The sequence below is a fragment of the Dictyostelium purpureum genome, assembly GCF_000190715.1.
Source record: "Dictyostelium purpureum unplaced genomic scaffold DICPUscaffold_101, whole genome shotgun sequence".
NCBI lineage: Eukaryota > Evosea > Eumycetozoa > Dictyosteliales > Dictyosteliaceae > Dictyostelium > Dictyostelium purpureum.
This window is the reverse complement of record NW_003519438.1, coordinates 38,448-53,534: the sequence shown is the minus strand read 5'-3', so window position 1 is coordinate 53,534 and position 15,087 is coordinate 38,448. Positions and strand designations below refer to the sequence as shown.

General features: G+C 25.6%; 6 protein-coding genes across 6 annotated transcripts; 4 read left to right on the top strand and 2 right to left on the bottom strand.

Moving 5' to 3' along the window:
* Positions 1–931: 931 nt before the first annotated feature.
* Positions 932–1,547, bottom strand: DICPUDRAFT_151606 (uncharacterized protein; the record flags this gene model as incomplete). Its single annotated transcript, XM_003287433.1, has 2 exons — positions 932–1,232; positions 1,291–1,547. 2 exons carry the CDS (start codon positions 1,545–1,547, stop codon positions 932–934), a joined length of 558 nt encoding a protein of 185 aa, XP_003287481.1.
* Positions 1,548–2,185: 638 nt separating this feature from the next.
* On the top strand, positions 2,186–2,422 carry DICPUDRAFT_151605 (uncharacterized protein; the record flags this gene model as incomplete). The annotated part of the gene is made up of 1 exon (XM_003287451.1): positions 2,186–2,422. One exon carries the CDS (start codon positions 2,186–2,188, stop codon positions 2,420–2,422), a length of 237 nt encoding a protein of 78 aa, XP_003287499.1.
* Positions 2,423–2,740: 318 nt separating this feature from the next.
* DICPUDRAFT_151604 (uncharacterized protein) lies at positions 2,741–7,979 on the top strand (the record flags this gene model as incomplete). The annotated part of the gene is made up of 3 exons (XM_003287450.1): positions 2,741–3,024; positions 3,103–7,387; positions 7,464–7,979. 3 exons carry the CDS (start codon positions 2,741–2,743, stop codon positions 7,977–7,979), a joined length of 5,085 nt encoding a protein of 1,694 aa, XP_003287498.1.
* Positions 7,980–8,250: 271 nt separating this feature from the next.
* On the bottom strand, positions 8,251–10,380 carry DICPUDRAFT_32523 (uncharacterized protein; the record flags this gene model as incomplete). The annotated part of the gene is made up of 5 exons (XM_003287432.1): positions 8,251–8,304; positions 8,374–8,975; positions 9,042–9,222; positions 9,314–9,357; positions 9,897–10,380. The coding sequence occupies 5 exons, from the start codon at positions 10,378–10,380 to the stop codon at positions 8,251–8,253; spliced, it is 1,365 nt and encodes a 454-aa protein (XP_003287480.1).
* A 454-nt stretch (positions 10,381–10,834) lies between these two features.
* Positions 10,835–13,296, top strand: DICPUDRAFT_47368 (uncharacterized protein). Its single transcript, XM_003287449.1, has 3 exons — positions 10,835–11,010; positions 11,430–12,722; positions 12,938–13,296. The coding sequence occupies exons 1-3, from the start codon at positions 10,936–10,938 to the stop codon at positions 13,238–13,240; spliced, it is 1,671 nt and encodes a 556-aa protein (XP_003287497.1). The 5' UTR covers positions 10,835–10,935; the 3' UTR covers positions 13,241–13,296.
* A 471-nt stretch (positions 13,297–13,767) lies between these two features.
* Positions 13,768–14,988, top strand: DICPUDRAFT_91919 (uncharacterized protein). Its single transcript, XM_003287448.1, has 3 exons — positions 13,768–13,840; positions 13,905–13,951; positions 14,020–14,988. Exons 1-3 carry the CDS (start codon positions 13,774–13,776, stop codon positions 14,947–14,949), a joined length of 1,044 nt encoding a protein of 347 aa, XP_003287496.1. The 5' UTR covers positions 13,768–13,773; the 3' UTR covers positions 14,950–14,988.
* The last annotated feature ends 99 nt before the right edge of the window (positions 14,989–15,087 follow it).

Below are 15,087 nucleotides of genomic sequence, written 5' to 3'. Positions count from 1 at the left end.
TGTAATTTTGCTTCAATGAGAGGTGTAGGTCCAGTACCATTTATTTATGTTAATACAAATAGATGACATATTTTATCGTACTGAATGATAGGTATGGTCTTAACCTTAGCGAATATTGTGTTAATGTTTAGATATTAATGTTTTACAAGATAGCTGTCCAATTAATAATTTTGTAAATTATTTAAAATTTAACAAAAACAAAGAATTTGATGTCATATTGATCCAAAAATACTCTATAGACCCCAAAATTATTGAAAACTAATTGCAAGTTTTATAAAAACTTTCAATTCATTAGCTTATAGAGAATTCTCAAGTGGATTTTAACGATTTAATTGAGGAAAATATGTATGGTATTTAACAAGAAACTATGATTGATTTATATCAAACAATCCCCAAAAAAAACTATTGAAATAATTAAAAATAGAGATGGTTTAACAAAATATTGAAATTTTCAATTAAAATATCCAAAATAAAAAATTATAAAAAATGAATAATCTTTCAAAAAAGATTTGACCTGCCATTAAAAAAATTGAAGATATTCCAGAATCTGTAATCGATCTCTATTTAAGTGAAAAGTTTGATTTTTACGAAAATGGTGGTAATTAACCATGGACAATTAAAAATATAACCATTGATAGTGAAATTAAAAGATTACGGGTAAACAATAATATTCCATGTGAAGTAGATCCTTACTGCTACTTTACCTAATGGTTGTTTACCAGAAACTTTACAAAGAATTATTTTTTCAAATTTTGAACAATATGATATTTTAAAGTGTATACCAAGAAATATAATAAAAGAAATTAGATAAAACACAATATTTAAATAAAAAAATTATATAAAAAAAATAAAAATGTAAATAAATTATTATAAACAATTTTTATTGTTTAAACATACTCCTATAAGGAGTAATTTTATTTTTATTTTGATACTATTGGGCTTTAAAATAGTGTTTCTTTGGTTTGGTATATACTTTATTTACATAAAAATGATTAACTCCTGCTAAAAATTTTTCAAAAAATATTGCACCATAGTCGTTATCTGAGAGTGCATTATTCAAAGAATTAATAGTGGCTTGAATCTTTTCTCGAGTTTTAGGATATTTTAAATAATCTATTGAATCTTCTGATAATTCTTGGTTTTCTTTATCAGAATTAATACTTTTTGGTACTCGGTATAGATTTTTTTGATTATTCAATTTCTTTTTAATTATTTTACCAATTTTACACACTCTATTTTGAAATAAAAAAATTAGTATTGCGAATTTTTTTATATTGAAAACAAACTTACTCTCCTATTGGAATATTTTGATTATCATGAACAAACATGGAAAAAGCCAGAGCTGCGACTGCAAGTGATATTACATGATCGTTTTGGAGTGGGCCATTATCGTTTGTTACAATAATTTGATCATAAACATCATTAGCATGTGTGTTTCCTTTTCTAAAAAAACAGGAGACAAAAAAACCATCACAAGCGGAAAGATCCATGCCTACAAATTCATGAGAACCACCATTAAAATTATAATCCCATAAGTTTTCAGCCATTTTTATAAAATAAAAGTTATTGAAAATTTTTATATGGTGTGATTGAAAATTTTTATATGTTGTGTTTTTATTAAATAAAATTAAAAAAAATTGAAAAAAAAAATTTTTGATTTCAATTTCTTTAAAAAAATAAAATTTTTAATAGTAAATAATAATTAAAAAAATTTGAGAAAAATAAATTAAAAAAATAAAAAATAAATTAAAAATAAAAAATGCTTTAAATAAATTGCAATGCCAATGATCCATTTTTATTAAAATTGTTGATAAAATAAAAAAAATAAAAAATATGTTTATTTATATAGTTTTTTTAGTGATTAAAAATTATTGTTATTCTCAGTTTTCACCAATTATCGTTAGCGTATTCACTTAAAAAAATTACCTCTTTTTTTAAAATTATTTTTATTTGTTTTTATTATTTTTTTCAGTTTAATTTTTTATATTTTTTTTTTTTTTTTTTAAATAATACAACCATATTAAAATGTGTATACATAGTAAATATCATATAAGAGACTGTAAAGGAAAATTTAAATTGAGATATTTCAAAGATTTTTGTAATGACCTTGAAAATTTCCCAAACACAGAAAAGGGCTGTACAGAACTTTGTAAAAAGAAAATGTAAAAAAATAGTAGAGATAACAATGAAACAATTTACAAAGATGGCCATTGATTATTTCAAAGATGCCAAGTTAGATCAAATTCCAAGTATCTATCATTATATTTTGTTTATTTTGATCCCAGAAGATGAATCTGATATCGAAATTATTGGGAAGAATTTTACCGTAAAAATTGTTGATGATAAAATATCTCGTCTACAACTGCTCAATAAGAAAGAGGAAGAAGAAGAAAAAGAAGAAGAGGAAGAAGATGATGAATAAAAGATAATCTAAATAAAATTTTTTTATTTCTCTAAATTTAAAAAAATATAAAATTTTTTTTTTATTTTTTTTTTTTGTCACATTCTTTATTAGGTAATCTATTTTTTGTTTTTCCTCATTTGAATATGAATGTAGAAATATTTTTCTTTAATTTTTTTTATAACTTTGCGCCAAAAAAATTTCCCCCTTTTTTTAAAATTTTTTTTTTTTAATTCCAAATTTTTATTTTTATTTTTTTTTCGCTTTAATAAATATAATAACACTGTCTGGAAATAAATAATTATATATGTACATATAAACAATAATAAAAATAAAAGAATGAGTAATAATTTATTTTCTAGTGTATCAAAACAATCAACAAACATTAATAATAATAATAACAGTAATAATAAAAATGATAATAATAAAATACCTTTTAATCAACAAAGGTATTCCATTGCAGCCACATCATTAAGAAATAAAAATTATAACCAAACCGAAAATTTAGATTATATATCAAAAGTAATGAAAGATAATAATAATAATATAAATGAAAATAGTGATAATGTAAATACAAACAATACAATTAATATAGATTCAATAATGGAACCTAGTACTGAAAGGTATATATACATAAAAGTATCACTCAATTATTATTTTATGGATAGATATTAACTTATATAAAACATTTTATTTATTAGAAAAAGAAAAAATGTTAGAATGTCAATGGGCAGAGTTAGTTTTGCAAGTACAGTCGAAGTTAGATTATTCGAAAAAACAAATCCAAAACCAAGTAGAAGATTAAGTGTCAAACCACCATTACAGCTCCCACAACAAGAAGAAATAGATAATAGTAACGATAATAATAATAATAATAATAATAATAATAATAATAATAATAATAATAATAATAATAATAATAATAATAACAATAATATAAATAATAGTAAAATTGATGAAAATAATAGCGAAAATAAACAACAAAAAAAACAACAAAAGAAACAACAAAAGCAAGAGCAAAAAGAAAAAGAAAAACAAAATAATAGTAATGTAAATAATTTTGATAAAGATAAAACAAATGAAAGTATTGGTGGTCTAAGTAACTTAAGTAGTCTTAGTAGTTTAAGCAATGTTAATGTCAGTACAAGTAGTGGTAGTGATGAAAGATTCTTTTTTGACAGAGATGATGAAGAAGATAGAGAACAAAAGCAAAATTTCGATCAACAAACAATGGATTTTACACAGACCTACGGCAAAATTTTTGTTCCATATCTCAAAGATGAAATTCAGCCACTTCGGGGTGGAAGCCATGATTCATCAGGTGAATATATCGAAGACGATAGTAATATTAATCAAAGTGGTCAGGAAGAAGACGATGATGGCCAAATGGACTCATTAGAATTAACAGAAAATGATATCGAAATGGCTAAACACTATCGAGAAAGTTTGATGAACCAATCACAAATCCTTTTAACACCATCACTAAAGTCGATTTTGGAAGAGGCTGATATATTGTTTTCAACCTCAACACAACAACCAATTGTGACCAATCAAACATCCCCAGAACAACAACCAATAATAAATAGAAATAAAAATATCAGTGACAATGAAGAAAGCAGTGATGATGGCCAAGATAATAAATCAATTAATGATATGGATATTTCGAGATATTCAAATGTTTACTCAAGCGATATTAGATCACCTACTCATAAAAAAACACGTTTTTCAATTGGAGCAGCACTAGGTATTGTCAAACCAACTCTAGGGGATCTTTTAGACGAATCTTGTGACTATGACCAAGAGGCCGACTATAACTTTAAGTCATCAGGATATAAAAGCAGAATTTCAATAATACCAGAGTCCAACAAAGATCTCAATGATAGTACTCTTAGTAATTCCAGGAAAAGAACTCCAACTAAACCAAGAATATCTGATATTTTTCCAAACTCTCCGCTTCCATCATTACACGATTTAAGAAAGAAAACTGATGAAGATGAAGATCTCACAAATGGTAATCTTAATGAAATTATTAAAGGCTTTTCAACACCGAAATTAAATAGTTTGTTAAAAGATGATGAGGATTATGACATTCAACAAGAAGAAAAAGAGCAAAAAGAAGAGGAAGAAGAAGAACATCTTGTAAATAATAACACAATGGGCGAAGATGATAGTAGTAGTGAAAGTGGAAGTGAAAGTGAAGAAGATAGTGAAGAAGAGCAAACTAATCAATTTAGTAATACAATGGATAAATCACATATATTTCATATTAATAACTTTACAGAGGGTATGGGTGGTAGATTAAAGAAACTAATCGATATAGATGAAAATGACTCCTATAGTGTCGAACAAAGGGATATGACACTGACATTGGCATTGGACAGAATTATAGCAATGGGTAATGAACAAGAACAACAACTACAATCACAACAACAACTTTTATCCCAAACTTCAGCAACACCACCAAACTTAAATATGGGTAGCATTAATATCTATCAACAAGAAGATGACCAAAAAGATATGTCTATTACTCGTTCATTTGGTAAAATTTTAGAAATGTACAATCACACTTTAAATGATATGAAAGATATGACAATTACTCAAAACATTGGGAAAATTATATTAAATAACGATCCAAATAGCCAACAGCATTCAAATACTACCGGTAAAGGTATTTGGAATAATTTTGCCGATCCAAATGTAACCAATAATCTTAGAGATCTTTATGAAAATACAACTGCCACTCGTAATCTTAAATTTTTATCAAGAAAATCAATGGTTCCAATGTCATCATTCTCAAGAGATCAACAGAATAATACTGGTACATTTAGATTTGATAATAGATCCACCATGACACCAGGTGGCGGTAATCATACAAGTACTATGAATTTTACAAAAAGAATTTGGAATGCTCAAGCCGATGTTACTCATAATTTAAAAAGTCTCTATAATAACAATACGACAATGAATCTTGGTAGATTTTCGATTGCAGCTGGCCAAAGTAGACCCTATTCAAACACACCAGCTCCACCAACAATAAATAAAAATCAACATCAACAACAACAAGATGTAGCAGACATGTCTTTAACACATTCATTTGGTGGAGCAATTCTCTCATCTAAATTTTCACAATCTAGTAAATCACCATTTATTTCTCAACAACAACAACAACAACTTAATCAATCCACCTACGATATGAGTATTGTAAATAGTGCTAAATCAAGTGAATCCCATTATCCAAGCTCAAATGAAAGTCAAGACAACTCACTATTAGAATCAACTGCCTCCAATATTACACTTGAGCAAAAAAATTTATTATCAAATTTTATTCAGCAAGAACAACAAAATTTACAAAACTCACAATTGCAACAATCTCATCCACAACCAATTATACTTCATGGTAACAATAATAACCAAATTCAAACAGATATTTATCAACAAAAAACTGAGGAAATTAATATTACATCAAAATATAACCAATCCCAAACCACTCAACAATTAACAAAACAACTTAACCAATCACAAGTTACCAATAATTTTGGTGTCTCAATGATCACTAAAATCCAAGAACCATCAACAACTATAAAGAAACAATATACACACTCACCATCTTTAATTGAAAGTGATATTGGTTATGACTATGGTAAAATTAATTTTGAACAAAGACAAAAATCAATCATGACAAATGATAGTTTATTACAATTTAGTCAAAAAGATAATGAAAACAATAAAACCAACCAACAACAAAAGAGTCAACAACAACAGCATCAAAACAATAATACAACAAATAATTTAAATATAAATAATACAACTGTAAACCAAAATAATACAACAAACAATTTTAATAATCATAATAATATAACCAATAATTTTAATAACAACAATACAAATAATATTCAGTATTATGTCAATCATCAAACAAGTGAAATTTCAGAAGATATTTATAATAGAGTTGGTACAGACTATAACTCATCATTTAAAGAAAGCCAATTTAATAACCACCAACCAATTTCATCTTTAGAATTGGGTGATCTTGAAAAATCAAGGGCAATAGGGGCCCATAACAATGCCAATCAACTAATGTATCAAATGGCATCCTCTAGCAATCCAATTAAAAAGATTACACTTCACGAGTTTCTTTCTTTGGCACATTGTCAATTTTTAGATGATAAAGCATCAAGACGTGACTCAATGATAGGTATGCAATTCGTATCTGTCGAAGAAGATAATGATTCAAACAAAGAAAAATCAAGTGAATTAAAAAAGAGAATAAGCGCAGTCTACAATTACCAACGTCATTTAATCGTTTTGAAGCGTGGCTATGAAGATTTAAAACGTATGATTGCTGAAATTAAAGAGAGTAACCAAATTGAAGAAGAGAAAATCAATAATAAAAATCCACCAATCTTTCAAAACATACAACTAAATAGCGAAGAACTTTATGTTAAACAAAAACTTTTAAAGAATATTAAATCATTTTCGAAACAAAAGGCACAGCTGGAATACAATCAATGGAGAAACCAATTAGAGATCAAAACTCATCAAGAAATCAAATCCTCAATTGACGAACTATTAAGAAGCGAAACCATTCTAAATGAAAGCAAAAAGTGGATGGAAAGAAGTATAAAAACAATTTATGAAAATGTGGAATATTTAAATGAAGTTGAAAAGAGACTAATAGAAAATAAACAGGAACAATACCAACAACAGCTTAATAACAATGTAAATAACAACACCTCACTAAACAGTAAACAACTATCTCTATTAAACCCATTGCAAAAAGAAAACTATTTAAATGAACAGAAAAACCAATTAGAAGCAATTAAAGACTATACAAACCAATTATCTTTATTTTTTAACTGGATACCCATCCAAATGACCAATAACCTAATACTTTTAGAATTTAATAAAAAATTCTCAATTCATTTTAATTTATCAAATAACGAAATTCAATCCTCAAACTTGGTTTTATTCTCAAATCTTTCAAAAGTAAGTATAAATGCTATTATTATACAATACTACAATATAATGATGATTAATAATTATTTTTTTTTATTTCCCACAGTTTGAAGTTAATTTATTAAATAATAAAATAAATTTAAACAAATTAATTAAAAATTTAAAAACAATTAAAGATATAAATGAATTTACACAAGAAATTTCAATCAGATCATCAAGATTAAATACTTTAATAAAAGAAATTGAACAATTGGAAAGTCTTTACAACATTAATAAAAGCCCACAACCATTTAGCTCAAAAACCAAATACTCCTTTAAATCAAATAACTTTGTTGTAGACTATAGTAGTGATTCAATTCAACAAACTCAATTTTTAGAATTAAGAGTACAAATTTCAAATGCCCAAACAATGAAAAAATTAATTTTAGATCTTCAAATACCCTTACTTTACCCAAAAGGAAAAATTGAATATGCCTTTATAAATCTAATTGGTTTAAATAATAATAGTGGAAATATAAACAATCAAATAACTCAAATAATAACCACTGAATTTAAAAATAATTATAGAAAATTAAAATTATCTAAAGTTTTAGAATCTTTGGAAATTTTGATTTCATATTAAAAAAATTAAATAAAGACTGTATAATTTTATTAATTATTTATTTATTTATATCATTATTATTAATTCGTTTGTTTATTTATTTGTTTTATTGTATAATTTTTAAAATAAACTAATATTTATATAGGAATTCCTGCATTCTCATCTGTTAAATCTGTATTGCTAACAATTAAAAACATCTATTGTTGGTTTAAAAAATGATTGAAAAATTAAAAAATAAAATTTGGATTGAAAAAAAAAAAAAATATGTGATTTTTTTTAGTTTATTAATAAATTAAACTGGTGAAATTCCACCAATCTTTCTTAAATATTCGTATGCAATAAATGTCTATAAAAATAAATGAAAATAAATTAATATTTTATTTAGAAAATACAACTGAAAGAATAAAATACTTACAACAATAGTATGTGGTCCAATTCTAAACCAATTTGGCAAAAACCCTTTATATAAACCAAAAAAACCCTCGGCTCTATAAGTTTTTTTGAAGCAATCAAAAGATGATGAGTAAAGCAAGCCCTTACCATTAGCATCCACTGGTTGGTTCATAATTCTTGTTTTTACCAAATCCACTGGTGATGTTGTAATCGAAGCTACTAAACCTGCAAAAATCGATGATATTACATGTGCCCTAAGACCTTCCTCTTTAATTATCCCATGGTCCAAAAGCAAATGTTTAACGTGATCATAAGATGGAATTTGGCTTGCTGTTAACAATGCTGCTCTTTGTGTTGTTGGCCAAACCCCTTTATACAATCCTCCCCAACCCTCCTTTGTAATGATTTGTCTAAAAGCTTCCCCAATTGATTTATATTTAATACCTTTTGATGATGCTTGCATACGTACTTTTATTAAATCTGAAGGATTTGCAATTGATGCACCTATAGCTCCACTAATTCCACCACTCAAAATCTTTGACAATAAATTAGTTTTACCATTTTGATCTATAAAATATCCCTTTATTATATCATAACCTCCCATTCTTATTGTTGAATATGAACCTAAAAGAAAAATTGGTATGAGAAATAATCATTTTAATCTGTATGAATTTATATCAATATAATTACCCTCTCTGAGAAGCGATGGTGTTAAACCCTTATATAATCCCGCTATACCCTCTGATCTAATTACATTGATTGTGCTACCAATAAAACTACCTGAACCACCTGTGTTCATTTTATTTAACTCGCCATGAATTTGAAGTCTGGTTTTAAGTACATCGATTGGATTAGTGACACATGCTGCTACCTTTATTATTGTATAATAAAATAATAAAAAAAAAAAAGTTAATTAATATATTTTTTTTAATAAATAAATAACTAATTAATTGTTTAATTACCATGCAACTAGAACCCCCAAATAAAAATCTATGTCCAACTGACTCTTGCTTAGACATTATAAAACTATATTTATTATTATAATATTTATTATAATTATATTACAACTAAGTAATATTTGAAAGGAAATATTTTAATTATTTAATAATTTAATACAATGTTGTTAATTATTACAATTGCTTATTTTTATTATTTATTAAAATATTTAAATAACAAATAATTTGTTATATATATTCTTCATATTATCTTTTAAAAAAGAAGATTTTGAGATAAAAAAAAATTTAAAAAAAAAAAATTTTTAAACTATTCCACACAATTCCACAAGATTTTTAGAATGAAATTTAAAAAATAAAAAAAAAAAAAAAATTTGTGAATGATAATATTAAAAAAAAAATAAAAAAATAAAAAAAAACTATATAGTCATACATTAAGTAATTTAAACTATTTACAGATACTATTTTTATTTACCATATTTATTTATTTATTTTTACAACAATAAACTTTTATTCCTTGGTTTTATTTTTTTATTTGTGTATTTATTTTTTTTTTTATTTATTTTATTTATTTATTGTTATAAAAATAAACCTTCTTTTTTAACTAAAATATCTTCTAAATCTTTTAAAACCCTTTTCTTTTTTTCGATGACTTGAATATTTTCATTAATTGATTCATAGTATACTGGATCTGGATCATTTTGAAACTCCAGTGCCAATTCTAAATTTGATTGTTCTAATTTCTCTATAAATGTCTTTAAATCCTGTATGCTAAATTTGATCATCTCGTCCTCTGATGAGTAATGAGGTTTTATATTTTCAATTTCTTTTTTTTTATTTTTAATATATTCATCTTCGTCATCTGAAATATCATCATTTTTAAATAACCTTTCTTTTAATGATTCTTTGTCTTTTTCTGATAACTCTTCGTTTTTAATTGGGATTGGCTTGATACCTGCATCCGAGTTAATTGTATTTAAGGTTTGTTTTAAAATAACTGAATCTAATTCTTTACTATTATTTGGTTTTTCTACATTTCTGTCAAATTGCTCAAATGATAACCCTTCTTCCTCCATCATTTCATTATCATTTTCATTTGTTATTATATCTTTATTCATTTTCTGCAATATATATGTTATTTATTTTTTCAACTACAAAAAATTTTAAAAAAAATTTTAAAAAATTTAAAATTAAAAAAAAAAAAAAAATTAAAAATTAAAAAAAGAAATAAAACAACACACAAAGAGACAAATTATTTTTTATAATAATTTTTATTTTTATTCTTTCTTTTTCATTTTTTTATTTTAAAAAGATAAATATTACCCTTTTATTTATAATTTTGATTTTGATTTTGATTTATTTGGTTAATATATCAATTATTTTTAATTTATTTTTTTTAATTTATAAAAAAAAATATATTTTTTTCTTTTTTTTTTTAATTATTTTTTTCTTTTTTTTTTTTAATTTTTTTTCAAATTTCTTTTTTTTAATTTTTTTAATTTTTTTTTTTTTTTATCTTCAAAAATACCACATCATTCAGACAGTAATATAAAATCATATTTATTATTATTGTTTTAATAAAGTAGTACCGAAACCCCAAATCCTCCCAACAAAGAAAACATTTAGCATTAATGTTAAGAAACAGTTTTAAACTAATGTCTCAATTTTCAAGAGCCTCAATACCAACACCTATTAACCAACAATTAGTAAGTAATGCCAAATCAATTATTTTATATTTATTTTAAATATCAAATCATTTTTTTATATCTCTATATCTTTTCACTATTTTTTTTGTTTCATTTCAATAAATTTAAAACTAAGTGGTTTTAATTAAATATTAAATAAATTAAATATTTGCCAAAAAAAAAAAAAAAAAATTAAAACATTTAATATTTTTAGTTTCCCAGCTTTTTTTTTTACAATATAATTTTTATGCATAATTTTTTTTATGTAAATCTTGTGTTAAAAAATTTTTAAAAAAAAAATAAAAAAAAAAAAACCATTTTTTCGTTTTTATTTTTTTTTTTTTTATTTTTTTTTTTTTCATTCGTTTTTTTAAAAAAAAAAATAATCATTTTTTTAAAAACAAAAACTAATATTTTAAATAATAATGTTTTAATTATAGTACAACTATGAAGTTGGTTCAGTCCAAAGAAAATTATTAAAAGAAGCTTGCGAAAAATTAAGAAATTCAACCATTGATATTCCATGTATTGTTGGTGGTAAAGAAATTCGTACTGGTGATATTCAAAAACAATTAATCTGTTCAGACCACAACAAAGTTTTAGCTACTTTCCACCAAGCCAACACCCAAGTTCTTCAAGAAGCCATTGACAATTCATTAGAAGCCAAACTTAAATGGGAAACTTTACCATTTGAAGCTAGAGCATCAGTTTTCCTTAAAACTGCTGAGCTTTTAAATACTAAATACCGTTATGAAGTTATGGCCGCTACTATGCTTGGTCAAGGTAAAACTGTTTGGCAAGCTGAAATTGATTCAACTGCTGAATCAATTGATTTCCTTCGTTTCAATCCAAAATATGCCGAAGAAATTTACAGCCAACAACCACCAGCCAACTCACCAGGTGTTTGGAATCGTGTTGAATACCGTCCATTAGAAGGTTACGTTGTTGCCATCTCACCATTCAACTTCACTGCTATTGGTGCTAACTTACCATCCTCCCCAGCTCTTATGGGTAATGTTGTTCTTTGGAAACCAGCCTCAACTGCCGTCCTTTCCAACTACATTGTCTTCAAAGCTTTCCGTGAAGCTGGTCTTCCAGATGGTGTTATCCAATTTTTACCAGGTAGTGGTCGTGTTATTGGTGACTTTTTACTTGACAATAAAAACTTTGCCGGTCTCCACTTTACTGGCTCAACTGGTGTATTCAATGGTATTTATAAGAGAACTGCCGACAATCTTGTCAAAGGTCTTTACAGAGGTTATCCACGTATCGTCGGTGAAACTGGTGGTAAAGATTTCCACTTCCTCCACAACTCTGGTGATGTTGAACTTTTTGTAAACAGTACTCTTCGTGCTTCATTTGAATACCAAGGTCAAAAATGCTCAGCCTGTTCACGTGCTTACGTTCCACAATCATTATGGCCAGAAATTAAAGAAAAACTCGTTTCAGGTGTCAAACAAATGAAAATGGGTCAATCTGATGATTTCTCAACCTTCATGTCTGCTGTTATTGATAAAAACTCTTTCAACAATATTTCATCTTACATCGAACATGCTAAAACTTCACCAGATGCTGAAATTATCGTTGGTGGTAAATGTGATAACAGTGTTGGTTGGTTTGTTGAACCAACAATCATTCACTGCAAAGATCCACACTACAAATCAATGGAGGAAGAAATTTTCGGTCCAGTTTTAAGCATTTACGTTTACGAAGATGCCAAATTTGAAGAAGCTGTAAGTATTTTAATATTCAAAAAAAAAAAAAAGAAATAATTTTTTAATGATGATACCCAAGAAGAGCCGTATTAAAAACTTTGATTACAATCTCTTTCGGAATCAATTTTTTAAATTGATTTTAGTCTGATTTAAATTATTTCTTTTTTTTTTTTTTTAAAAAAAAATTATAATTTACAAATTACTAATCTTTTTTATTTTTTTTAAATTTATAGTTGGAATTATGTGACACTACCTCACCATATGCCTTAACTGGTTCAATCTTCTCTACTTGTAAATATGCTATTAATACTGCTAGCCACAAATTAAGAAATGCTGCTGGTAATTTCTATATCAATGATAAATGTACTGGTGCCGTTGTTGGTCAACAACCATTCGGTGGTGCTAGAGCCTCAGGTACAAATGATAAAGCTGGTTCATACCTCAATCTTTTAAGATGGGTCTCAGCTCGTACCATCAAAGAAAACTGGCTTCCAGTTACCACTTGGAGATACCCACACATGGACTCTGAAAACTAAATCAAATAAATTCTCTTATTTAAATAATAATTCTCTTTGTTTTTTTCTTATAAAGTATTTTTCAAACTTTTTTATTTATTTTTAATTTGTATTTATAGTTTATTGTCAATTTAAAAATAATAATAAACCAAGCTATGCATGATGATTATTAGGCACATTCCTGTTAATAATCAAAAAAATATAACTTTTTTATAAATTTTCATTGTCCAAGTAGATATGAATATTCGTTTATATATGAAAAAAAAAGGGTTAGTATACAAATTTTTTATACCCCACACACATGTGCCCATAATTTTTTTTTTTTTTTTGATGTTTTTACATTAAAATTTTCAATAATTAATATTATATATTCAATCCATATATAATTTATTGTGGATACAAATTATATATTTCAATTCTATGATATTATTGTTAACAACAATATTTTTGTATATTAAATTGTAATAATTTTTGTTTTTAATAAATAAATATATAAAATTTTTTTTTTTTTTTTTTTTTTTTATTATTATTATTATTATTAATATTCAGTCACAATGAGGATATATTACCTATATCTAATATTTTTAATATCAATATCTTTTATATCAGTAAAAAGCAATGGTAAGTATTATTTTTATAAAAATAATTAAAAAAAAAAAAATAATACTAATTTTGTAAAAAAAAGATGATATTTCATTTGTTATATATGACACAACACCTAGTAGGGAAATTGTAAGTATTTTTAATTATTTTTGGGAACAATTATATGTGCTACTAAGTGTTTTAATTATGTTTTATAGGATTTCAATGAAAATATACCAGATTATAGAATTCAAGATATTGTTACTGGTAAATTAGGTTCAGACGGATTGCCCCAATGGAATACTAACAAATACCCAAATTCAGTTAAAGATAAAAATGGGAATACTATTATCCAAAGCAAAGAGTCATTTTCTGAATGGTTCAGACCAGTCCAAGGAAAAACATTTCCAATTATTAAAACAATGAAATATGGTAAAAGTAAAGACCCTAAATTTGACTGCCAATACATCATCAATCACCCAATAGATAATCAAGGTTTTGACAATAAAATCCAATACCCATCGTCTGGCAAAGCTGTTGCAAATACCACTCATAACTATTACTACACAATGCATATGAAACTAAATGTGCAGGTATTGGATGGTAGTGAACCTATTGTAGATGTTTCCCTCTATAATGATGTCATGATCTATATTGATGGTAACCTAGCTTATCAAATGTTTTACTCTGGTGAGGCTGATGGGGTTAGCTACAATTTATTAAAATATAAACCAGATGCTAAAGTGGGGGATGTGTTCCAAGTTGATGTATTTACAACCCAAAGAAAAATTCCATCTCCAGACTATGAATTTATAATTTCATTTTCAAGTTTAAAGATCTTTTGTCCATTTGTTGATAGTGCTGGTGTATGTTTAGGTGACGGTTCATTAACTCCATGCGATAACGATCCATGCAAGCAGATGGTTGATGGAGTTTGTTATTACTCTGGCAACTGTATATCAAGCGAAGAACCCTCTTCAATTGGTATACTTACAACCACCTCAGTTCCAAATAAACCACACTATAGATGTGACCAAGACTCATGTCCAAGGGGTTATAACTGTATTCAATTGCAAAAAGCATATACCTGTGTTTCTTGTTGGTTTTACGATCATTGCTCACCTGATCTCTTAAAACTATTTAATTAAAAGAAATTTCAAAAATAATAAAAATTTAAAAATTAAAATAAAACTTATTTCTAATTTTATTTATTTATTGTTTAGATTTCATTTTTAGATAATGTGTGCTATGAATGTGGATAATAAAAACAAATAAAAACTTTTCAA

What these genes read in the sequence shown, in the direction of transcription:
- DICPUDRAFT_47368 (XM_003287449.1), top strand. Translation starts at nt 10,936, where the DNA reads ATGTTAAGAAACAGTTTTAAACTAATGTCTCAATTTTCAAGAGCCTCA. An exon ending in CACCTATTAACCAACAATTA is followed by an intron (nt 11,011 to 11,429) that starts GTAAGTAATGCC and finishes TTTTAATTATAG; the next exon opens with TACAACTATGAAGTTGGTTC. An exon ending in ATGCCAAATTTGAAGAAGCT is followed by an intron (nt 12,723 to 12,937) that starts GTAAGTATTTTA and finishes TTAAATTTATAG; the next exon opens with TTGGAATTATGTGACACTAC.
- DICPUDRAFT_91919 (XM_003287448.1), top strand. Translation starts at nt 13,774, where the DNA reads ATGAGGATATATTACCTATATCTAATATTTTTAATATCAATATCTTTT. An exon ending in TATATCAGTAAAAAGCAATG is followed by an intron (nt 13,841 to 13,904) that starts GTAAGTATTATT and finishes TGTAAAAAAAAG; the next exon opens with ATGATATTTCATTTGTTATA. An exon ending in CAACACCTAGTAGGGAAATT is followed by an intron (nt 13,952 to 14,019) that starts GTAAGTATTTTT and finishes TATGTTTTATAG; the next exon opens with GATTTCAATGAAAATATACC.